The sequence below is a fragment of the Myripristis murdjan genome, chromosome 12 (genome assembly GCF_902150065.1).
Source record: "Myripristis murdjan chromosome 12, fMyrMur1.1, whole genome shotgun sequence".
NCBI classification, from domain to species: domain Eukaryota; kingdom Metazoa; phylum Chordata; class Actinopteri; order Holocentriformes; family Holocentridae; genus Myripristis; species Myripristis murdjan.
In genome coordinates, this window is record NC_043991.1 from 3,976,322 (window position 1) to 4,001,453 (window position 25,132).

Genomic DNA, 25,132 nt, shown 5'->3' on the forward strand with positions numbered 1-25,132 from the left:
GATTTTACAGATGGACGATTAAAAACTGAACGGGATTCATGAAGCAAAGGTGCAAGACTAAGGACATGAAGCCAGACACTTTTTTCTTTTTTTTTTTGCAGTTACTCTCTAGCGGGAAAGGAAAAGGACATAAACCATTATAAACTATTACATGAATATGTTTACTGGACCTTGAACGTTCTGGCATTAGGGGCTTGGAAGCAAAACAGAGGAACGAAGCCAAGGCCTGATTGGAGAGCGGAGCGGGAAGGGGGAAAAAAAAATGTGTGAAGGTATTTAAGAATAAAAAAAATAAATAAAATAAAAGAGAGAGAGGTGGTGGAGACAGACTGAAAGAGCTGGAGGTAAAGGAAGAGGCCGGTCTCCTCGGTCGGCCTTGGGCCTATCGCTTGCAATGTCTACATTTCTATCAGTTTTTTTAAAGCCATCAGGGTCCAAACCAGTTCACACAGGAACTTCTAGTCATGAGACAAAACCCCCTTCAGAAGATGCATCGATGATTTATTTACAAGGAGCACTTATCATGGTTACAGACATGAAAGCTTTGAAAATGTCTGAGATGAGCTCCTGACCATGAGAAACTCTGAGCCAACCGATGGGACATTTCATTTTTATTCTTTTTTTTTTTAAATCTATGTATTTATTTTTAACTACAAGACTGAATACCCAGAGGTCAGATGAATAGATCGGTTCAAGATTGGTTATATATGAATTAAATGCATCACTGCTTTTGAAAATGTAATTACTAGAAGATTTGTAGTCCTTTAGGAACTAATGCCTCTGAGAAAACATCTCCGTCGCCCCCTGGTGGCTGGCTGCAGTATAGGCCATAAACCCCGCCCCCTCCATCTTAGTAGGCCTACAAAACTTTTTTTTTTAAAAAAAAAAGAAAAGTGCACATCAAATATATCTTTCCAAAAGATGATCTCTGTCATCATAGCTAGTACATATCACTTTGATGTATGTAGTATTCATTTTGTCTAGCCAGGTTGGTTTTAATTAGTTATTCGATGCTATAAAAAATGGGGTGTAACATCAAAAGTCGGAGCAGCCAGGCGACATGAAGAGTTCAGCAGTCAGCATCCAACCACAGTCATACAGCTGTGATTGGTTGCATCACTTTATCTGCATTGTTCAGCTACAATACACATTTATTGGATTTTCACCTGTGTGGTGGTAAGTGTTAACACATCTAGAGACTAAAAACGACCTCATGCAGCGTTTGCACAGCAGCTTATTATGTGTTTTAAAGTTAAGCGCCCTCTAGTGGTCCTGTAAAAAAAATGACAACATGGTATAGCTTATATTTCGCAACCCAAACTCTGAATTTTACAAACCTTTCCCTAACCTTAACCATAACCTTTTCCTAGCCATAGCCAACTATCCTAGTGGGTAGCTCGTGAGCTTACAGGCTAAGGCTCATTAAAAAATGTCAGCTCACTCAGGAAATGCTCCTTTGGGCTGTATTAGAGTGTTGCAGATCGACCAAGTCCTTCCCCATCGCATGAACGAGGGCTTCACCGGGGGTGCACCGCTCGAAAATGAATGACATAGAAATAAATTAGAAAACGACATGCACAGATTAGAGCTTCATGCATGCTTTGGTGTAACTATTATTATTTTATAACTAGGTACTGTAGATACTTGTATAGAAAGGCCCAACCAGGGACTGGGGTCGCAAACTAGCTTCGGCTATAAACCCCTTATACAATGCAGCGGTTTCATGTTTTTATAACTTGATACATTGTTTTTTGTGTTGTCCCTGTTAAATAAACATAAATAATAATAATAATTAATGATTTTGAGCGGCGACGGTTTGTATATCCTGCCGTCTTTGGGCCTGCAGGACACCGTGCGGTCCGGCCCACAGAGGCATATCTTCAAATCTATGTGGTGGATTTGCTGTGAAATTTGTTTCATGTTGGCTAGACCTTGGTGACCCCGTGGCCTTCCCTTCCCTGTAGCGCCATCATCAGCCTCAGTGGGGCATCTGCATCAGAAATGACAAGCTCGTTTCTTCCCTCTCGTCAGTGTTCACCTGCAGAGCACATTGCATTGTATAAATATGCTTTATAAACAAAATCTGATTGATGGACTGACTGGTTTTATCGTTAGGGACATGCATGAGGTGTATAGCGCAGAGAATCCCACGGGATGCGAGCTGATGTCCAGAAGCCTGTGTGCATTCAGACAGTACAATTCACGGATGTGGCAGCTGGGCTGGAGGTACAGACTGTACGCTCCGAGGTAAGACGGAGGGATGGAGGGAGGAGGAGGAGGAGGAGGAGTGGAAGCGAGCGAGGGAAGATGCGAGTCAGCGGGCCGTAGGTTTGCTGAGTGTGCTGTGTGAAGTGTCAGTGCTGAATGTGACACCGCCGTGCGATATCAGAGCACGGCAGCGGGAACACAGCTCACCCCCTCTGCAAGGAAAGAGACGTGATCATGTTCTTCTTATACTCTGATGATTTTTTTTGGCATCTCTTTCTCGCCGGAATCACTTAAAATTATGTGACTGATGATTATTTTCATTGTTGATTGCATGTTCAATCAATCAAGACCATAAAGTGTCAAAAAATGATGGCAAATGCTCATGAGAAGTTTGCAAAGACCAAAGTGTTGTCTTCAAACGGCCTCCTTAATCTAACAAGCAGAGAAAAAAACAGAGAAAAGTAACTCCTGTTAATGATCTTAGTGAAGCATATTAATCGATTAATCAGTTATTAGAATTATAAATTAATCTGCGGATTGACGAACAGGTACATACAACATCTCACTGGTAAAAGAGGCGATTAAATCCTCGGGCAGGACTAAAACAAATCCGTCTATCTGTACTTTGTAATGTGCTGCGGTGTTGCGTGTCATGTCGGGCATTCCTCCGTGCAGCGTTTGCAGCTGATGTGATTCGGTGTGACCGGGCGTGGGATGATAAGTGGCCTCATGTTGTGTGATATCGACGGCGGTTAAGACGTTAATTGCACCGTGTTTTTGTTTAGGCGGATCAAAACCGACAACCCACCGAGATCAGCGGCCTTTTTCCCCTGCAGCGCCACAAAAGTCAGCAAACTAGTAAAGCAAGCTTAGATTTAGATAGAGGTTCAAGATTTAAAAAAAAAAAAAAAAAAAGTGGTGGCTACATGTTTTATTGGGCTTCATGGATGCCAGTGGTGATTCATTTGGCCCATTAGCGCCCATTAGTACCCAGTTTGCAATTAGCCAGGCAATGAAAAACAGAATTCTCCGTCGCGCAGTAATGGACCTGCGGCCTTCAGTTTGAATCGAAATGCAAGTCAAGAAGTAAGAATTTTGCAGGAATGTCCACGAGAATCTGACCGCGAGAAGCTTGTGCATTCACTCAATGTGCAGACATCGAGTGTCTGGAAGCGTCCGGTCCGTCCTTGGAAAAACTTTGAGCTGCAAGTGATGAGTTCATGCTTCTCAGGGTGGGCTAACAGGAGCAGCGATAGCCACCGTGGAAACCTGCAGACACTCAGACTCCATCGACAGAAAACTCAAGAGGGAAGGAAGTCACAGTCCCGCCCCCACACCGTTTGATTGACAGGTGTGGGCGGCAGGTGACAGGCGCAAACATCATCGTATTCCATCAACTTAGAGTCAAGTTCTCCTTTTGTTCTTCGTTTTTTTTTTTTTTTCAAAATTTTTAGTAACCTGTAGCAGCTGGTTCTGGTTGAGGAAAGTACAACAGAAAATTCAAGAGGGAAGGAAGTCACAGTCCCGCCCACACCGTTTGATTGACAGGTGATCTCAGGGAAGTACCAAGGAGAAACAGAGGAGACGTTGGAACAAAAGATGAAGACAAAACAAACGGAAAAGAAAATTTAAAAAACAGGATCTTGTAGCTCGCCTCTTTGTTTTTGATTTGTTTCTCCAGTTCTTTCCAGCCCTTGTTCAAAGACCCTCGTTGAAAAACTTGTCGTCGAAATCGGGTCTCAGGTCACGTCTGATTGACTCGTCCACATGTGACACTTTCATTCAAGCTCCGCATGATATTTAAGGTCAACTTAGAGTCGAGCTCTCTTTTTGTTCTTGATTTTTCCAAATTCTTAGCAACTTGTAGCAGCTGGTACCTGTTGAGAAAAGTACAAGTGTGTGCTTTACTCAGAAATCCTGTTCCTCAGGGCTTCATCAGATCTCTTTGCCTCTGAAGTCTTGACACCGACTGGCCTTCAGTTTGAGGAAATGTACTTGTCATTGTTTGTTCCTCCATTAAACTCTTTATTTTCCTTTATTGACCTTTTACACAGAAGTTAGCGTGAGTCGGTCGGGGTGTGGTGAACAATGACTTTGCAATGGCAGATTTCAGATTGTGGCCGGATTTCTGTGCACACATAATCAATCAGTCCTAAGTCCCGCCCCCCTTCCAATCCTAAGCCCCGCCCCTTCAGTTGAACAAGTGCGCAGCCATGGAGGAAGTGGAGTTAAGTGACTGGCTGCTTACTGTATGTTTGCTCCAGCAGTGACAAACATCCACATGTTGTGCATTTATGTTTCCATCGTCTGGTGCTGCGTCTGGCCGTTTCCTGCAGGCTGGAGAACTTGGCAGCATCGCAACATTTTTTTGCAAACCTCCTCGGTTCCAGCTGGGTGGAAAAGAAACAAAAACTGGCATCATGTTGTCTTCGCTCTCAGTGGAAATCCACCGCAGAGGACGGAGGAAACGCAAAGCGCTCATACATCTTGCAGCCTCTCATCGCCTCCCACACGCCTACACTTGTGGAGAGGCGCCGCAATCGACAGCAGCGTTTCAGCGACAAAGTTACGACAAGCTGACCTTTAATGCAAGCGGCCGTGATCTACGACGCCGTTGTAGAGAGAAGAAAAAAACAAATAAAACAAATAAAACAAAGCCGAGCGAGGGCGAGTAATACTCAGAGAAAAAAAAAAAGATTAAATTCATAAATTTGTAGGAAAACACTCAAATATTCTGTTTGGCAAAGTCGACACGTGGTTCACTGACCACAAAATAAAAAGAGAAAAACTGTTTTTCTGCGTTATTTTCTCGTAAATTTGCGGCTTTAATTTTATTTCTTTATTTTTATTTTATTCAATTTATAAAGGACAGTGTGCACTTTCATTAGCTATTCAAAGGAATAAAAAAAAAATACACCTCTAATACACCGTCGTGCTTTATATTCATTTATATTCATTAGAGGTTCAGACAGGGATGCTGTGTGAACTGTGTGAACAAATACTTAATAATTAATAATACTAAGTCATTTGCAGGGTTTTGAATAACCATGAGCTGGAGGCACATCTGTTTGTTGTATTTTTATTTATTTATTTACTTATTTTGCACAGGTGTGACTTCCCTCTTCAGCCGCTTAAACAGCTAAACAGCTGCCGAGTTCTGGTTCATTTCCAGAGAGACGGGCGAGAGATGTTTTATCACGGTTTCCCATGGTCCATCTGCCAGCCGCTCCACCCTCTGCTTTACAGTGTTGACTCAAATAGACTGCTTTTACAGGGGGAAGAAGTGTGTGAGTGTGTGTGTGTGTGTGTGCGTGACGTTGAGCTCATTCTTTCCATTCGCTGATAACGAGGAACTGAGCTCTTCCCTCTCCTGTTGCTCTCTTGTAGATGTTTGCACACTTTAAACACACAACACACACACGACCTAGTTTATCATTTAAATGATTTTAAATGACCGAACCCATTAAACACACACACACACACACACACACACACACACACACACACACACACTGCGCTCCAGTGCAGATAAACCCATCGGGAAAATGCTGCGTCAGAGCTTCGTTCAGAGGAAATAAGTCACATCGACGTTGGGACTGTTCCCTCTGGTCACCAACAGGGGGCGGTGAAGCTCACAGGCTAATTGTCAAACGTGCGAATCGCATCATTTTTTGTCCCAGTTTCCACTTTCTGTCACGTAAAGGCACCGTCCACAAGGCGGCAGCTGATTATTATTTAATTGTCGATTAACCCTCCAATTATGTTTGGTGTCAATTTGAGTCCAGCCAGTGTTTAAATAAATGATTAACTTCATTTTTTTTGCTTCATATTTAATGAGTTTTCCTAATGTAATGGGCACTACCGGGTCAACATGAAATTCACATGATGATATGTTTTCAATGTCCTGTACACAGTTTGTAACGCATCGGTTATAAATAACAAAAATCTGTACTTAGAAATAATATAAAGCCATTAAAACACCAAAAATTAAGATTTATTTCGAATTTTAGGTCAATCAGTGAGACTTTATGGTGATTTGCATATTTTTCCATAGTGGCGTAATGGGAATACTGGATGTTTAAGTGGGGGTGGAGGGGAGTTATGTTTTATTTAAAGGGCTATTTAGGTCAACAAAGAAACATAAAGTACCTGACACATAAACTTTGGTAACAATTTTAATTATAATAATTTTGTGGAGGTTTAAACTGACATAAAAGATGTTCGTAAATATGAACATAACGAGAGGGTTAATCTATCCGTTCGTTTTCGATTAAGCGATTAAAGATGGACTTTTTATAAAATTGAGCCGTCCATGCAGTGGAAAGGCACAAATAGTCGGTGGAGAAAACAGAGAAAAGGTCTGTGGTCAGAAGGTAGGAAGCCTGCAGGCGTCTGAAGCTGACCGCCTGCCGGCCCGGCAGGCGGTCTGACGGCCGGGAGCCTGCAGCTCCGGGTGCAGGCAGCAGGTTCATTTGCATGCACCGCCCACACGGTGATGACAGCAGGCTGGCTGAAAAAAAAATCACTTTCCCCTTAATCACTCTCTCTGTTAATGTGAAATCCCCCTCGCAATTTATCAGAGCCAAAAAAAAAAAAAAAAAAAAAAAACACCATAAGTTGCTATTTTATAATGTGGAACTGAAAATATGTGGCCTCAGTCTTTACTTTGCTGATATCTTTAGATATGTGTGTGCGTATATATGTGTGTATGTGTGTGTGTGTGTGTGTCCACGGCTGTTCTTGGAAACTGCTGGGTTTATCAGCCTAAACTTTTTCAAACACACTGATGCCTCGACCGTGAAGAACCTCCTGTGCTCTGAGTCAAACTCTTAACCAAACATTTGTTTTGGGTACGTCCTCGCTCTTTATTGATTTATCCTACTGTTCGCTTCGATCACAGGTAAACATATCCAGGACGTACAACACTGGATTTTTTGGTTGAGTTTATCACCGCTGACAAACAAGCTGAACACAAAAACACAACACTGTAAAAAAAAAAAAAAAAAAAAAAAATTAATTTTATTGTATTTATTTGAACATGTATGAAGGACAACGGACAATGCAACAACAGGGTAATAGTAGAAGAAAAAAGTAAAAAAAAAAAAAAAAAAAAAAATAGATAAAATTCAATGTTATTTTCTAGATGGGCAGCCCATGTTCAAAAGGGAGAAGGAAGAAATTAAATAAGTAAATATAAGAAGATAGAAGAAATTAAATATTATATGATCCTACCCCTTGAGTTCCTATATATTACATATATATTGTATTATACTCTAGTAATTATCATCAATATTATATTATTAATGTATCAAAATATAGAGAAATATAGTCTGTTCTTATGATCTGATATTATATTACCTGTTTACCTGTAGTACAGTCTGAAAATGTGGCAGTTCAGATAGATTACACAGCCTGACCCTAACCCAACTGTAAAAAATGACGAGTAAAACAGCTGTTGTTGTTTCATATTTCAGGGTTTGTTTAGTCTTTACTGTGTGTGTGTGTGTGTGTGTGTGTGTGTGTGTGTGTGTGAGAGAGAGAGAGAGAGAGAGAAACTTAAGTAGTAATTTTGAATTTTACTATTTTAACCCTATAAAGCCATCTGTATCATATTAATATATGATACACATTTTCAATTCTGTTTTTCATTTTCAGTTTAATCAATACTTGACCAAAATACTGTTGTATACCTTTGAACGCTTCCCCTGTTCACCCTGGACCATTGGCACTTCAAGTACATATCATATTTCATACACCAGAAAGGTTGTGTAATAACATATTTTTTTATTTTTTAAATTTTTTTATATATTTTGTTATAGGACTAAATAAAAGGTTCAGTTTCAAAAAATTGGAATTTTCTGTCAATTCTTTCATAGTTCAGGCTTTATAGGGTTAATTCACACAAAAGCACAATTATATTATATATATAATTATACTATATTATATAATATTTGACTCGTACAGAAGTTTGAGTTGTAATTTGAAAAGTTGGTAAAAGTTGTGGTCGGCACGTCGGGGAGCAGGGTAGGCAGGAAAAGGGGAGATAGATACGCATGGAGAAGAAATATTTGTTAATAATAATAAAAAAAAAAATTGTGTAGCAACCTTGGACCATTCATTTCTACAGTATAAATGTTTCAAAATAAGAGCCCTGACTCAAAGTGGTGCCCACCGTCATCACCTTGGATTCTGCCTTCACAATAAGAACAAAAGCGTCGCGTCCCGCCTCCCGCGTGTCGCTGACGTCATCGGGCTGTCAGTCGAGCCGCGGTGAAGGTCGCTCGCTCGCTCTCTCTCTCTCTCTCTCTCTCTCTCTCTTTCTCTCGAGGTGTTGACGAGGCCGAAGAGTGAAAGAAGCTCTTGGATTGTCTGAGAGAAAGAGAGAGAAAGAAAAAAATGCAGTTTAAAAACATCAGAAGAAACACGGCGACACGTCGTGAAAAAGCCTCTCAGGAGTCTGAAAAGCTTTGCATCGGAGCGAAAGATCGTCCACCCGACTTTCAATCCACTAAACGAACTCAAAACAAAGAAAAAAAACTCTTTTCTCTCTTTCCTTTTTCTCGTCTTTGTCCTTTTTTCTCTCTCAGGCTCGTTTTTTTCTTAATTTCCGTCGTTTTGTTGATGTTCACTGGTTGATAAAGTTCTCATTTTAGAATATTACAAAAAGAGAAGTGCGCCCTTATATGGGAGCTCTGTGTGTGTGTGTGTGTGTGTGTGTGTGTGTGAGAGAGAGAGAGAGAGAGAGAGAGAGAGAGAGACAGAGTTTAGTATTAGAGAGATGAATTAAAGAAAACTTGCAATTTCTTTTGACTCTTTAATTTGTTTAAAAGTGCTCTCTTGTTTTGATTTTTGTTTGTTTTTGTTTGTTTTTGTTTGTTTATGTTTGTTTTTGTTTCGTTTTTGTTTGTTTTTGTTTTGTTTTGTTTGAGTCTTGTTTCTCAGTGTTTGTTTGTCGCAGCTTTAAAATAAACTGAAATTCAGAGAGAAAGAACGATGGAAAAACAGTGTGTGTGTGTGTGTGTGTGTGTGTGTGTGTGTGTGTTTCTGGGTTGGACAGAGTGTGTAAGCCTGTATCTGTGTGAGCAACTGTATCCAAAGTTAGACACACATGCACGCGCGCGCACACACACACACATGAACACACACACACACACACACACGGGAGTTTCCTATATCAAGCTGTCAGGTCTTTAGCTACAATCAGATCAGCCTCGGGGCGCAGTATTAACTGACGACATGAGGAAACAGTGAGGTGTGTGTGTGTGTGTGTGTGTGTGCATGTGAGTGTGTGTGTACCAGCATGTGTTGTGCATGCACAAATGTGTGTGTGTGTGTGTGTGTGTGTGTGTGTATTCGCATGAGTGCCCACGCTAGTGAGATGTATATAAAAAGTTCTCTCACAATAAAGTCTTTCTTTCTCTGCTCGCCCTCTCTCCCTCTCTCTCACACACACACACACACACACACACACACACACACACACACAGCTCTCGGGTGTCAGTCATCCTTATAAATACAGCCGACTGTTGTGCATGTTCCCTCGGGATAAAAATATCAACAGCATCACGTCTCACCCTCCATAACAGCAAGAGAGAGAGACAAAGAATTACACAGAGACTGGCCCATGCAGTGTGTGTGTGTGTGTGTGTGTGTGTGTGTGTGTGTGTGTGTGTGTGTGCGTGTGTGTGTGTTACATAGACGTGAGTCATGTTCAGAGGCCTACTGCTACTTTTGAGTGATGTGTAATGAGGATAAATGGAGTCATGCTGCCGTGTTGGGAGCAGAAATGTTAAAGTGCCACGTGAGGCATCAGCCGGGGGTCGGTGGGAGGTTGTCATGGTTACACACACAGCTGTGAGCGTGTGTGTGTGTGTGTGTGTGTGTGTGGTCAGTAAAGGGCTCAGTAAAGAGATCAGTATATATCTTTTTTTAATATTCAGTATGTACAGAGGTGCAGTCCCTTCTCTTAAACCAGAGCGCCAAAAATCTGTCCGGTCGTCAACGGCAACAGACAAATAAAAAAAAATTCGGTCCAGTTTGAACCGGATCACATGATGTCTGTCGGTTTAAAGGCAGAACGAGTCAGATTTGTCAAACACAACATACAAAGTCGGCTGAGCTAACCACCGGCGGCGAGCTTTGGTTTCCTAGGATGGCGACGGATTGAAACGCCCAACTAAAATGTAACGTCACCATCCTAGGAAAAAAAAAAAACAAACAAAATAAAACAAAGCCTGCAGGCACTCTTCGTCGCTCTTCGTCCTCCTCCTCCTCTCCCTCAGCGCTCGCCGGCGGGTGAAAGCCGACCTCCTCGCTGGATTTCTGGTTTTTTTTTGTGATTTTTCTAAGCTTCCTATTGGATGTCGGCGCTGTCGATGTGGCACCGCGCTGCGCCGTGATTGGCCGGGGAGCGACACACCCGCAAGAGTCCCGAGCTCAGAGGGCGGGGCCTCTGCAGACCAGGGGCCAAAATCCCATTTTATTATTGCTGTCTGGCACGACTGCACCTCCCTCTTTCTCTCTTTTTGAAACTGAAGCCGTACACCGTTGAGCCTCAGCACGTTCATATGTTTTAAATAATGATATTAAAAACAATAATCCTCTAAACCAAATTTCTTTGCTCATTGTTCTGTTTCCACTACAGTCCATCAAAGTGGCTTTGCAAGAACTAGAAACTCAAAATAAGCTCTAAAACTAGAGGAAATACCTTGAATAACCCAACTACATAAAAAAAAAAAACAGATTTATTGTAGAGTCAGCAAAAAACAAAGCAAGATATGGCATCAAATAGTGTAAGGTAATGTAATAACTAGTAAAAAAAAAAAAAAAAAAAAGTTTAAAAAAAGTTTAAAAAAAGTTAAAAAAAAAAAAAAAAGTTTAAAAAAAAAAGGTTTAAAAACGTAAAAAAAAAATGTACATAAAAAATCTGGATCACAACATCAAACTCAAAGTACAAATCGCCTACTTTAAATAAATTTAAAAAAATAGATATCTATCTAGAGACAAATTCAAAATATCAGTAAAATATGAACAATTTCTGACATTAATAATGAAAGAATAAAAAAAGCTCAGTATTTGTTCATTTGTTGTGTTTGTTTTACATTTATAATCAGCACCGCTTGCATTGTGCTTTCATTGAATATTACTATATTATTCAAAATTATTTTTTAGTGTCAACAATGATTTTTTGGTGGGGGTGGGGGGCAACTTTATGGATGGAGGGGTCTTGTCCCCCCTAACTCCGCCGGGATTTCCACCTATGCTGCAGACACACACACACACACACACACACACACACACACACACACACTTCCAGTGGCTCACAAGTCATGATGGAGAAGATTAATGTTACAAGTCTATACATTGCTTTTTTTTTTTTTTTTTTATCGTAAAACTGGTCCTGATGTGGAGCTGTTAAGATCCTGACCTTAACCACAGTGATGATGATGATGATGATGATGATGATGATGATGATGATGATGATGATAATAACAGTCCTCCTCCTCCTCCTCCTCTCTCTCTCTCTCTCTCTCTCTCTCCAGATGCCAGGCCTTTTGTCCAGTCCTGTGTGTCTGACAGTCATCTGGGTTTTGTCTTTCTCTCTGTGTCCTGCTAGTGCTCAGATTTGGACCAATGAAGGTAACACACACACACACACACGCACGCACACGCACACACACACACACACACACACACATGCACACTCTCACACACACACACACACACACAGTATTTTTCTTTGGAAGCTGCTCTCCTTGTTCCTGTTAAGGATCAGGCACAGATTGTGTTTTGATCTCTTCGGGGTGCGCTTGATTTATCTTCGCCCGGAGCCCTTCAGGGATGAAGTGCAACTAAATCAAGAGCGAGCGAGGAGTCGCATCCAAAATTTGGAGGAAAAGAAAAGAAAAGAAAAGAAAGAACGCCAGGATCCCGTGCTCACATTTCTCTTCTTTATTGGAACACACACCGTGAAGCAGGGAGGGGCTCCGGCAGGGAGGCTCCTCGCTCTCCTGCCCAAACACGACGGGCGAGTGAGACGTCACCGTCGTATCGCATCTTTGTACAACACTGGTTTTGATTTTTTTTTGTTTTGTTTTTGTTTTGTTTTGTTTGTTTGTTTGTTTGTTTGTTTGTTTGTTTGTTTATTTTGTTTTGAATCGTCTCGTTGGGTTTGAGTTTTCTTGGCCAACTGCTCCAGTTTTCCAGCCTGCAGCTCTGAGCTCCGTGTGGCTGCAGGACCTCAGATTAAATCTGAGATTATAGACACGAAGAAACGTCACATACAGAGACTGGAGGGAAACACCTCAGGCTTTCTGTCTTTCTTTCTTTCTGTCTTTCTTTCTTTCCTTTTCTTTCTTTCTTTCTTTCTTTCTTTCTTTCTTTCTTTGTCTGTCTTTCCTTTTCTTTCTTTCTTTCTTTCTTTGTCTTTCTTTCCTTTTCTTTCTTTCTTTCTTTCTTTCTTTCTTTCTTCACGCTGGACTGCAGATTAAATCTGAGATTAAAGACACGAAACATCAGATCCAAAGATTCAAGGGAAAAACCTTCAGTCTTTCTCTCTTCCTTTCTTTCTTTCTCTCTCTCTTTCTTTCTTTCTCTCTTCCTTTCTTTCTTTCCTTCCTTCTTTCAGTTCTGCTTCCCATTCATTTTCCCTTCAGCTTGTCCAAAAAACCTCTTACTTTCCTCCTTTCATTCATCTTTTTCTTTCTTTTCTTTCTTTCTTTCTTTCTTGTTCCCTTTTCTTCCCTTCTTTCTTGTTTCTTTTTCTTTTTCTTTCTTTTTTCACCTTTCATTCTTTCTTTCCTTTTCTCTCTGTCTTTCCTTTTCAGTCTTTCAGTCTTTCTTTCTTTCCCTCTCTCTGTCTTCTCTCCTCCTTTTAATTTTTCGCTCTCCATCTCTATTTTTCCTTCTCCTCTCAAAACAAATCAGTCCATCGGTGAAACAAAGTCAGAACACATCTTCCCTCTCTCTCTCTCTCTCTCTCTCTCTCTCTCTCTCTCTCTCTCTCTCTCTCTCTCTAATCGGTCAGATCGATCACTGAAACACGAGAACAAAATCTCTTTTTTCTTTCCTCGTCTGGAGTTTCTACTCGTCCAAAACAAACTTGAGGTTTTTTTTTTTGTTTTTTTTTTTCGTTGTGTAGAAAGTTTTGTGTTTCGTCCAGTTTGCAGTTTCTGAGTTTCCACCCTGACATCTGATTTCACCGTCAGGATAAACTTGAGGCCTTCCTGTGTGTGTGTGTGTGTGTGTGTGTGTGTGTGTGTGTGTGTGCACGCACTAACAAGTGTGTACTTACACATGTGTGTGTGTGTGTGTTATACAAGCATGCGTATGCGTGGGCTTCCAATTGTCTGTGTGCATATTTATGTGTGTGCATGCATGTGGTTTTGCCTGTGTGTGTGTGTGTGTGTGTGTGTGTGTGTGTGTGTGTGTGTGCTCCCTCTTGCCAAAGGCTGAAGCAGATATGAGTGGAACGCTGCGGGTTTGGGGAATAATGTTCCTCACTGCCAATAAAACATGAATACACACATTCAGGCCGGCCAATTCCTTGCACTACACTAAAGCCCCAGGTAACACACACACACACACACACACACACACCAGAATGAGAGGGAGGGGTGTGTGTGTGTGTGTGTGTGTAGATAGTGGAGACGACTCGATCTGGGGTGGTGAAAAGGAGAGAGAAGAAACGTGTTGCTAAGGGAAAGAGGCGTTGGACGTTAAAGGGAGAAATGAATCCCGACGACAGTGAAGGCAACATCCCGTCGACAGTGAAGGCAACATCAAAGTGCAGCGCAGAGTTTGTTTGTGTTGCAGCGACAGTCTCCTCACTTATCTCCAGTTTGGAGGAGCCGGCCGCGTCCAAAACTCACACAGCTTTGTTGACACTCCCGCCCTCGCCTCTCCCGACACTTTAATGCCGGCGCACAAAATTATTAACGGCAGCGCCCCGCTGCAGCGCGAGGCGACGAGATAACGGCTGGGAAAGGGATAATTCAGAGGTAAATACGTTGTAAAGTTTCCCCCTTAGAGCAGAGAGCGCCCGTTTGCATCGGCTTGCCTCCTTTTTTTTTTTAAATAAGTTTTGTGTCGCTGCATCTCCTTCAGCAAAGCGGCCCGGTCTCCTGCTCGTTGACACTTTAATCCAAACAGTTCATGCCCACCGATATGAATTTTCCATTTTTTTCATGACAGTCAGCAGCTTTAAAAGTATTTTTCGTGCCTGTCACACGTATCGTGACATAGCATGAAGACCCACAGAGTCTGCATCAAGAGGAAGGAGGGGCGACTTCAGTCCGAGGCCACACCCGGTGTTTGTTTCCACAGATCGATACCTTGTCCAGTTTCTGTTTTTATCTCTAAACCGAACCTTTCCCCACCTGGATATCAGGGATGTACCCGAACCCGAATACGTTATTTGGAAGTACAGTCGTCCCTCGCTATAACGCGGTTCACCTTTCGCGGCCTCGCAGTTTCGCGGATTTTTTTTAGTGCAATTTTGCATGTTTTTTTTTTTTTTTTTTTTTTTTACAGCGCATTGTGTTCTGCGTCCTGATTGGCTAAGGGACTGTAGACAATTGTCAATCAGTCTCCTCCGTGCCGTGTCTCCTGTACAGTACAGAATGCGTTCATTCTATAATACTGGACTTATTTTTCTACAAAGGTTTGAACTTTGAGAGTTTAAACAAGAGAGAAAAGTGAGAAAATGTTGATGCCTGTCTGAGAAAAGTGTATAAAGTGTGTAGTGAGGGGTTTTACAGCCTTAAAACATCTAGAATAATTGTAAAAAATAAAGCTGACTACTTCGCGGATTTCGCCTATTGCAGGGTTATTTTTAGAACGTAACGATTAACGAGGGACCACTGTACTCAAATAACGCTTTGATCCCGAATAGTTTTTCTGTGCGAAGTTTCTATTCATTATTCGGGAGCTTTTTTCTGTTTTGAGCCGGATTTCGAGCCACAGCCCCGCAAATTTGGTCCATTCAGTCCGATCACGTTTGGAAAGTCTAAAAAAGCCACACGATTAAATTATTTTATTCCCGTTCTAGTTCGCCGAGAGCTAAACTGGAATTTAGCCGGCGAGCTCAGCAGAAGTCTCCAGTGCGCCCACTTCCGGTTTCTTCCTGAATCCGAAAAACGAATCCCAAGTTTTTTTTAAAAGGCCGAATCCAAACCCGAATACAAACAGTGCAATGGCTGTACACCCCTGCTGGATATATGGTTATGTTGTGTAACGCTACCAAAATGTTAGTCACTTCCAGTAAAGGAGAATTTGCGTTCATAATTTGAGTCCATATGCAGACATTAAATTTTGTGACTATTGCACAAACTTCTGTGAGACAAGGTTTGCTGCCTTTGATCCCTCCTCTCTCTTCCCGGCCTCGCCTGTCTCTCTCTCTCTCTCTCTCTCTCTCTCTCTCTCTCTCTCTCTCTTTCTGCTGTCAAACAAAGCAGAATTGCCAAAAAAGCATCTTAATAAAGTAAAGCAGAGATTCACCGGTGTGAAAGCCCCTCGCACTAGAGGAGCGAGCGACCGCTGTGGGAAACAGGACAGGATGTGAGGCTCTGCAAAGTCCCACTAACGAGACCCAGACACCGAGTTTAGGTCCTGACAGAAATCACTGAGCATCTTCCTGTGGTGACCGGCGTTAATTCCTTGAACTTAACATGTTTGCGATTCCCATCCACGCCTCTTTTATTGTTCTGGTTCTTTGTAACTTTGTGCTGGAAACGTCACTGAGAGGATTAAGCTTCTCTTCATCTCTGCTTCTTATGACAGGACTACACCACCCTGCTGCTGCTCACACACACACACACACACAAACACACCTGTCACACCCACTGCCACTCCTCTGTATCCCCTGTCAGCCTCGTCCACACCTGACCCCGGTCCACAAAGAATAACGCAGATGGCAAAGCAACAGCTGAATATTAAATCATCACAACCAGCAACAACAAACAAATGTTCAGTTTTCTCCCCACAGTGTGTCTTGATTTTTTTTTTTTTTTTTTTTTTGATAATGTATGTTTATTGCTATGCAAAAAAAAAAAAAAAACAGACCCGACTAACCAAATTCAAGATGGTTCAGAGTCAGGGACAAGAGATCCTAGCTGAAATCTCTGACGTAGCCGGTTTTGAAATTAAACTCAAATTTTGCCTAGTTCACTTTTTGGTGGCAAGGAGTTGCAGGCGTGATATAGACCATCACGGCCTGGACCCTTGGCCTATTGCCTTTTGGTGGCAGGGAGCTGTGGGGGTGATAAGGCCTATCATGCCCTGGGCCCTTGGCCGTCTAGCTCAGGCAGTGAACTGAGCCTGTTGTTATTTTATGTTACTGTATTTTATTATTGCTATCATTCTCAATTTCTACTTCCCTTTTTATTGACTGTTTTTATTGTTTTAAATTGTGTCTTGTTGCTTTTAATGTTTCTGTAAAGCACTTTGAATTACCTTGCGTTGAATTGTGCTATACAAATAAACTTGCCTTGCCTTGCCTTGCCTTTTCAGAGGCTCCAAAAACCTACTTGGACACCCCAATATGTGAAAATCATTCTTTTTTTACCAGGTCTGACTGATGGTGTCTTCTCCCTCTGGAGGAGGAAAGGCATTTGCAACATCGGTGACTTATACATTGACAGCATTTGTGCCTCATACCCACAGCTTGGAGCTAAATGTGACTTTCCTAAATCTGGCCTTTTTCAATTCTTTCAAATCCGAAACGACGTCAGGACACATATACCCAACTTTGAAATTCAGGCAGAGCATGAGGCCCTTGAGGCGATAAACAAATTTGGCCCTGCTGCTGTTTCGGTCTTTTACCGGCTCTTGCACAACAACCCTCCATTCCCTCCTTCTTTAAGTCTTTAAAATACTAGATTCCGGATTCTTCTTCCACTTTGATCAGTCTATCCTCCTTTTTTTTTTTCCTGTCTTTACGGCGTATTTATGTGATGTCAATAAATAGAACAGGCGTGTCCGTCCGCCCCAGGCGTATCCAGGATTAGCTGCAGACAGATACACACCCAGACACAGCGTCCCCTCCAGGCTGCCGTCGAGCAGAGCTCAGAAGGATCTCTCCGCTCGAAGCCCGGGTGTAACGCTGTGCCCTGATTGGTCACACACTCTGTTAATTACTGAGTGAAGATCGTCGTGAAACAGATGTTTGGAGTCTCCTTGCAAGCGCACTCACAGCCTCGGACAAAAAGCGAAGCGAAGACGGTGCGGCTGTGATATTTTAAGTATAAGATATCGCCTTGCAAGCATCGTGGGCTTGCTCTTATTTCAAACTCGTGTTTAAATGCTCAGATGGAGTTTCTCTGTAATTATGTGAAGAGTCTGCAGCAGATCCACTGAAGACGCTGCAAACGGCAACTCCATGAGCGACAGAAAGACAGTGATAATGATGATTCGTCATCTGTTTGTTGTTGCTGTTGTTTGTTTTGATGTTTTTGTTTTGTTTTTGGCTCGAGAGGAAAACACAACGATGCAACAGGCTTCGGGTAATTTGAGAGTTTTTGTTGCAAACGCGGCTGGAAAACGAGCTCGGAGAGCCAGGAGCCCGAGCCGCCGGCCAAAAAAAAAAACCCCACTGAGTCATTTGTATTGAACACCAGCCCTTATCAATACCCCGAAGACACGCTGTTGTCTTGTTTTATGAGGCGACACAAACATGACTTATTACAGGAAGAGGAGGGAGACAAAAAGGTTATTCAATACAAAAAAAAAAACAACAAAAACGCCATGGTAACAGTCTGGAGAGAGAGAGAGAGAGAGAGAGAGAGAGAGAGAGAGGTGGTGTGCATACTTGTGCATAAAAGCATGAGTAAGATTGAGAATTAACAAAGTAGTGTGTGTGTGTGTGTGTGTGTGTGTGTGTGTGTGCATGTGTGTGTGTGCCCTCTTTGTTCGGAGCTTGGCAGACTGGCGGTTAAATTCATGTTATTCCACTCTAGATCTAAATACCAGCTTTCAGAACGGGGTACTGAGCCAAGTCTGCACACACACACACACACACACACACACACACACACGCCGAGACCCGCTTTCACCCATGCACACACATGACTACACACACTTGCAAACCGCCATCGACAGATAGAGTATCAACTCTGCAAATCACCACATTCACCACAAATATTTACTCAGTTATACACTGCACTTAGTATGGCTTCAGCTGTGTGTGTGTGTGTGTGTGTGTGTGTGTGTGTGTGTGTGTGTGTGGGTCTATCTCCTCCACGTTTTCAGTGTGTGTGCCTTCACAAGTCGCTACTATAACTGCACAGGCTCAGTCCACGGTGAATATGAAAACATGAAAAGGCCGTATTTTTAATCTTTTGCTTTAACACTGGAAAGTTTTGTTCTTCACGCTGATTCATCCAGTAAAACACAAAAAACTGAGACGTCTGCTCCCGATCCGCGACCCAGAGGACATTTCTGCCGTTTACATCATTTTTTTTTTATAATAATAATAATATTAAACTGTGACCAATTGATCGGCAGCTCTAAAAACGTTCATTTTCTGATGGACGAACGTTGGTCATTATCTCCGCCCAGCAGCTCCTGGTTTATCTGCCTTTTTTCTTCCTCCCTTCTTTCTCATTTCTGTCTTCCTTCTTCCTCTCTTCCATCAGCCGCTCCTCTGTCTTTTATGAGTTTATTCAAGGGACCTCGAGCGGGACGTCCCGATAAAAAGATGTTGTTTTAACGTCGATAATGGTTTCACGCCAAACTCCCAGTCCCAGTGTGGATCCCGCGTCCGTCTCCATGTATGGTCAACTCACCGAGCTACTGTCGACTCTTCATGTCGGCGCTTAAATCACACACTCACACACACACACACACACACACACACACACACAGCGCATCAGCCAGACATTAACACACTGTAATCTCTCATCCAATCTGTGTGTGTGTGTGTGTGTGTGTGTGTGTGTGTGTGTGTGCGCAGTGTCAGGCGTGCAGTATGGACGTTTGGAGTCGAACGTGACACTGGCATGTGGGACGTCACCAGTGAGGTAAGGAATCGCTGACATTGCATCACTTTGTGTGTGTGCATGTGTGTGTGTGTGTGTGTGTGTGTGTGTGTGTGTGTGTGTCCATCCTTGGAGTGAGGGCATTTCTGGGCAAGTGAAGTGAACTTGGTTGCTTTCAAATGTTTTATTTAACTCTGAAAAAGTCCCGTTCTTTCTTTCAAAAACATTTTAAAACATCGCTACTATATTTGTACACATGTATATGAAATATTTTAATAAAATGTTTTAATTTGTTCCTATATATAGAGATAGAGAGATAGATATGTAGATATAGATATACTGCATATAGAAATGCACATTGACAAATCTATAAACAGACCTAATAAAGTGTCTAATATACATATGGATATATATCAGGCAGTTCAGTGCAACATAAGTTCTACCTTTTAATAAAGTTTATAATGTTCAGTTTATGTTGCAGAATGTGTAAATTTAATTCTGTGTTTATTACTGAGGTTGTAGTTTGCAGAGCTCTTGTACTGGACTACATTATACTGAGAGGGGTTTCTGATTTTTTGTCCTCCTCATTTATATACAGTGAGGGGGGACAGAATAGTGGAAACAGCTGTCAGTAAAGTGCAGCACTAACTATGAGCTCAATGCCAAACACAGAAGTGAATGAACACCTCTGTTACCGTGACAACAAGACAAGCTGAGCATTATAGGCAGCAGGAGAGGAAACTTTATGGCACAACAGCTGGATTAGACTGGATTAGATTATACAGGTGGAGCTGATGAAGTTTCCACTGAGTGTAAATCTCATACACACAAATTAAATTTCCGTATCAGCATCATGCACGTGCTCAAGGACACAAATTAAATCTGTGTGCACGAGAACACACTGGGATTACATCGCCTCCTCACTCAGACCTGAATCTTGTGTGTGTGTGTGTGTGTGTGTGTTTGTGTGTGTGTGTGTGTGTGTGTGTGTGTGTGTCCCGGCAGGACTCCAGTCGAGTGGCGTCTCAACCTCAGCTCCCCGCTGCCACGGCACCGCGTCGCGTCAGACGGAGCCTTGGTCCTGCTGCACGTCGACCAATCAGCACAGGGCAACTACAGCTGCTATGACAACCGGGGTCTTCTCCTCCACTCCATCAAACTCAGGCTGGGCTGTACGTGTGTGTGTGTGTGTGTGTGTGTGTGTGTGTGTGTGTGTCAGACCAGGGGTTATCACTCTCTAACAGGGTCGGAGTACATTCAGTCAGTCACACTGGAGCTCCAGCTGAGTAAATTTTAATTTTCCCAGCAGAAGCCAGCCTGAGATTCCTGCTCCTGCCTGTATTTTTAGAAACATCGTTCCTGCAGTTTACAGTTTACAGTTCAGTTTCATAACATCTGCATCATTCATCGTGCGTTAAAGAGGCTGCAAACCTGTTTTTGAGTCTAGGATCTCACAAACCTCCTGTTTTTCTTCTCTTAAGACCATTTTATAGAGAAATTCGGGCGCCAAAATATCATTACTGTCTTCTGGAACAAAAAATCTCAATCTCATATTCAGTGTTAAAATCTTGTTTTTCCTTTCAACCTGGTAAAAAATCTAAAAATTTTCTCAAGTGTCATTTTCTTGATCCTAATGGGCTGATCTGCTACTTTATTTATACAGATTTTTTAAAAAAAAAAAAATATATATATATATATATATATATACTTTTACTGAGGTGAATTTGTTTGCTTTTATTTTGACATATTTTATTTAACCCCCTAAACAAAAGTCCTTTTCTGTATTTCAAAAATATTTTAAACATATTTAAACATTGCTATTATATGTATATCTATGTATATGTATCTTAATTGCATTTATTTATTAATGGGGGGTACGTGAAAATACACATTTTTAGACAACACTTTTGCATCTTCATAAGCCAAAGCAGAATTTTTTTCACATATTATTGAAAAGAAACAAGGGGGATTTTGTTCAGAAAACATGTAAAAAAAAATAAAATCCTGCACTTTGGCTCATGGGTCTCAGAGCGTTAACCTGCAGGTAAAAAAAAAACAAAAAAAAAAAAACTTATTTCCAGAAAAAAATGCTATTTTTAACACTGAACATGAGACTAAATGACTTGTGAAGACGCTGAGTGTTGCCGATGAGGTTCTGCTCTGGACGTTATTGCGGCCGAGTGAGCCTCTTGCGATAACAAAACGTCTTATTTAAACAGCCATAATCAGAACGGCGCTACTGTGCCACGGAGGAAACCGGACACTTATCAGCTGTCACATGGACAAAGCGCTCCGCTTCCTGTCCCCGTCTCCAGCAGGAAGAGACTCCCTGAGTGCGTTTCCTTGTAACGGGCGGTCCCAGCTCATAACCCGGAGAGCGAGTGGCCTGAAGTATTTCGGGCCAGGGAACAGATCTGTTTATCTTGCACTCGAGCAGAGCAGGACAGAGCAGGACGGGGCTCTTGTAATATTATAACCTTTGAATTCATCATGCAGTTTCAGTCACGTGTGGCCCGACAGGAAGATCAGACGACCGCCGCCGCCGCTGCTAATTGGCTCTGTTAAATAAACAATCTCTGCCTCTGGCCTCTCACTTTGGCCCTGCCTCCTTTTTTTTTTTTTTCCCCAGATCCCCCGGGGCTGCTGAGCGTTTCCTGCCGAGTGCCCAATCACACGCATGTCCGCTGCTCATGGCAGGAGTCGGTGAAGACCTTCCTGCCGGCCGAGTACCTCGCCACCTACAAGTGAGAGCCGCCCCCTGCAGCCGTTTAAAGCCGCAAAACCGCCTCCTGTCTGTCTCCACGCTGCTTTTCTACATTTTCTCTGTTCTCAGTGGGCCTTTTTATTGGTTTTATCATGAAAAGCAGTGAGGAAGAGTGCGGTGAGAGTGCATGAGATGAAGAGGGTGGAAACTGTGAGACGCTGGAGAGCAAAAAAAAAAAAAAGGTTAATATCAGCACTCCAAACTGAAAGCGCCTCAAAGCTAAAATGACAGGCTCGGGGATGCAGCTGCTGCATCGAGTCGAGCTTGATGCTCTTCCTCTTCCTCTTCTTCTTCCTCTTCCACGAGAAAAAGAGGAAAGACAGGATATGACATCAGATCAGAATCAGAAATATTTTATTGATCCTTGAGGGAAAATTGGGTCAGTTACAGTTGCTCAGAATCTCATAAGAATATATTATAAGCGTAAGTGAAATTCTAAGAAATAGAAAAAGAAATAAGAAATAGAAAAATGTGTGCATGAGAAATCTGCGGAAAAAAACTGTATATGTAGTATATATACAAATGTGCATTAATCCTAGTCAGAAAAAGTATGTGCATTATGTATAGATATGTGTAATATAGTAATATTACAACAATAAATACAGAAATAGACATTGAGTACATGTAAACACCTTTATCTGTTGAATATGGCAGAAAAATCCCGAGTTATCACAAAAGAGGATTTTAAGGACAAATCATAAATCATACCAATCATACCAAACAAACTGAAGATATACATATATACATTGATTTTAAGAGCATAAAGGAGAATCAGTTTAAAAATTAAAGGACCACACCAGTGATTTACTCATTTACTACAATTTCCCCACATTTTACAGTCCTTCCAATTTCAAATTTGTGTTTCTGGTTAAAGCAGCCGCCTTATAATGTTCTGCTTCTGCGGCAAACCAAGTGTTTTGAGTTTACAAGTCACCCAGTCGTAATCTGCTCTGGAAACAGTTCCTAGAGTCAGATTAACACTCAGAGAAGCTGCATTTATTTACTCGTAACGCCTCAGATTACAGCGGTATCCCTCCACAGCAGCTTAGATCTCCATTCTGCTTTTTGTGCCTCTCGATGGACGCTTTTATCCCCAACACCTCACAGGAAAATTGCTGCACTTAGTTTTTTTTTTCTCCAGTCTCTTACTCTCTTATTTATTCTTATTCATGTTTTTTGTTTTTTTTTTCCGTTTCACTATCCACCTTCACTCTCTCTCATTCTTCTCCGTTCATCCTTCTTCCTCTGTCTCGGTTCGCCCACGTCTCTGCTTCCTCCTGCCGGTTTAATTCAATTTCTCCAGCCGTCGCTCTTTTTCCACGTATCTCCCTCTCTTTCATGACAACCTGCGTTTTTCCGCAGCCTTATCTCCTGAACTCTCCCTCTATCCATCTCTCCATATCTCCCTTCCCTGTTTGGCTGCTCCCCTTGCATCCTCCTCTGATGGGAAATTGATTTTTTTTTCATGTGTTTGTATTGTCCATACCTATCTGTCTATCTGTCTGTCTGTCTGTCTGTCTGTCTGTCTTTGGTTACACATTAACACTCTGCACATGATGACTCAGGGTTTTTAGAGCCTGATTATTTTTTTGGGCCTGTACTTTGTGCGAAAAATGAAAATGAAAATCACAGACATTTAAACTGTTGAACTTTTTTTTTTATTTTTCACAAGATATTGGTGCTCAGAGTTGGTGACAGAAAACATCATGTTGAAGAAAAAACAGATTTTGGCGTAGGGCTGGGACACCCAGGATGGAAGTAAAACTGACCTGGCTGCAGTTTTTAACAGAGCTCAAGTATTTTTTTTTTTTTTTTTTTTTTCCAGCCCTGAAAATTTCACATGGTTATCTCTTCTAGGAATGAAGTTATGAGGCTCAGAAATGCTAGAAAAATCAGCATGAATAAAACTGCAGAATTTGGACCTGCCCGTATGAACTTTAAGGATCTGTAACTCAGAATAGATGTACAAAAGATATTTCAGGAAAAAATTGAGCAGATTCTGAGGGGGTTAGGTGGAAATTTTTTTTTCTGAATTGGTTGATTTTATAAGGAATGACCCTGCTAATAAACAAAATCAGGCTGTAATCTTGAGAAGTTGGAAAATAAACAACGCAGTGGGTTTGAAAGAGCAGGTCAACCAGCTGTTAGTTAGCAGAGGGGTGAGGTGCGGGCCGCGGTCGGGTTCGGGACATCCCGCACCCGACCCGCACCCACACCTCTCTACAGCGCGGTGGGACAGAGTGAAAGCCCCTTGAGCAGCATCTCTGTGTGCCGCAGGGGGTCCAGCCACGAGTGGAGGCCCTGCGTGGTCGACGCCGCCCTGCACCACTGTGACATCACCCAGCCCGCCTTCTGGCAGACCACCCACTTCCTCCGAATCACCGAGAGCAACCCGCTGGGGACGATCCACACAACTTACCAGATGCGGCTACATGAGCTATGTAAGACACACACACACACACACACACACACACACACTCTTGCAACGTTTTTCTTATGTTCGATACCATTTTCACATCCAGTGGTTTGGTTCCTATGGGTAGCATTTCCTGTTAGCTTAGCATAAAGACTTGAAGCCTATGGGAGTCGTTAGCCTGGTTTCGGCAAAGTGAAAAAACAAACCTAAAAGCAACTCCGAAGCTGATTTATTCACACCGGGTGTCGTGTGTATGAAGAAATTAAGCCAAAAAAGCACCAAACACAGGGTGACAGGACCGTCCGCATTGCTGCCCATGCCCCCTTTAATTCATAATTATAATAATAATAAAAATAGCTTTTATTTGTATTGTGCTTTTCCTCATATCCAAAGACACTTTACAGTAAAACTGAATTTAAAAAAATCACATGAAATAACAATACAACCAAGAAAATAAAGATAAATTTCCCTTCCCCAACCCATCAGAGACTCCACACTCTCCTCTTCATTGTAAAAACTGTAATTGTAATATAATTTATCTTCTTTATTTTTTTGTATTTCATGTGATTTTATCTCTTTTTTTTTAAAGATGAGGTGTCTTTTAGTCCCAAGAAAAGCGCTACACAAAATAAAAAAGATAAAGTAGATAAAGCTACAAAAGCTGATGTTAAGAAAGACAAACCTGCGTGTGTGTGTGTGTGTGTGTGTGCGTGTGTGTGCGTGTGTGTACTAATACACACATACACACCAAATAACAACTAATGGTGCACA

The 25,132-nt window shown here is 41.9% G+C and overlaps 1 protein-coding gene across 1 annotated transcript in view; it reads left to right on the forward strand.

Annotated features, from left to right (window-relative positions):
• Positions 1-25,132, forward strand: part of il11ra (interleukin 11 receptor subunit alpha) — a 92,502-nt gene that overhangs the window by 51,393 nt on the left and 15,977 nt on the right. Inside the window, exons 2-6 of the mRNA XM_030064799.1 lie at positions 11,751-11,847; positions 19,157-19,223; positions 20,187-20,353; positions 21,811-21,925; positions 24,223-24,386. Coding sequence (XP_029920659.1) covers positions 11,751-11,847; positions 19,157-19,223; positions 20,187-20,353; positions 21,811-21,925; positions 24,223-24,386 — 610 coding nt within the window. The remainder of the gene's footprint in view (positions 1-11,750; positions 11,848-19,156; positions 19,224-20,186; positions 20,354-21,810; positions 21,926-24,222; positions 24,387-25,132) is intronic.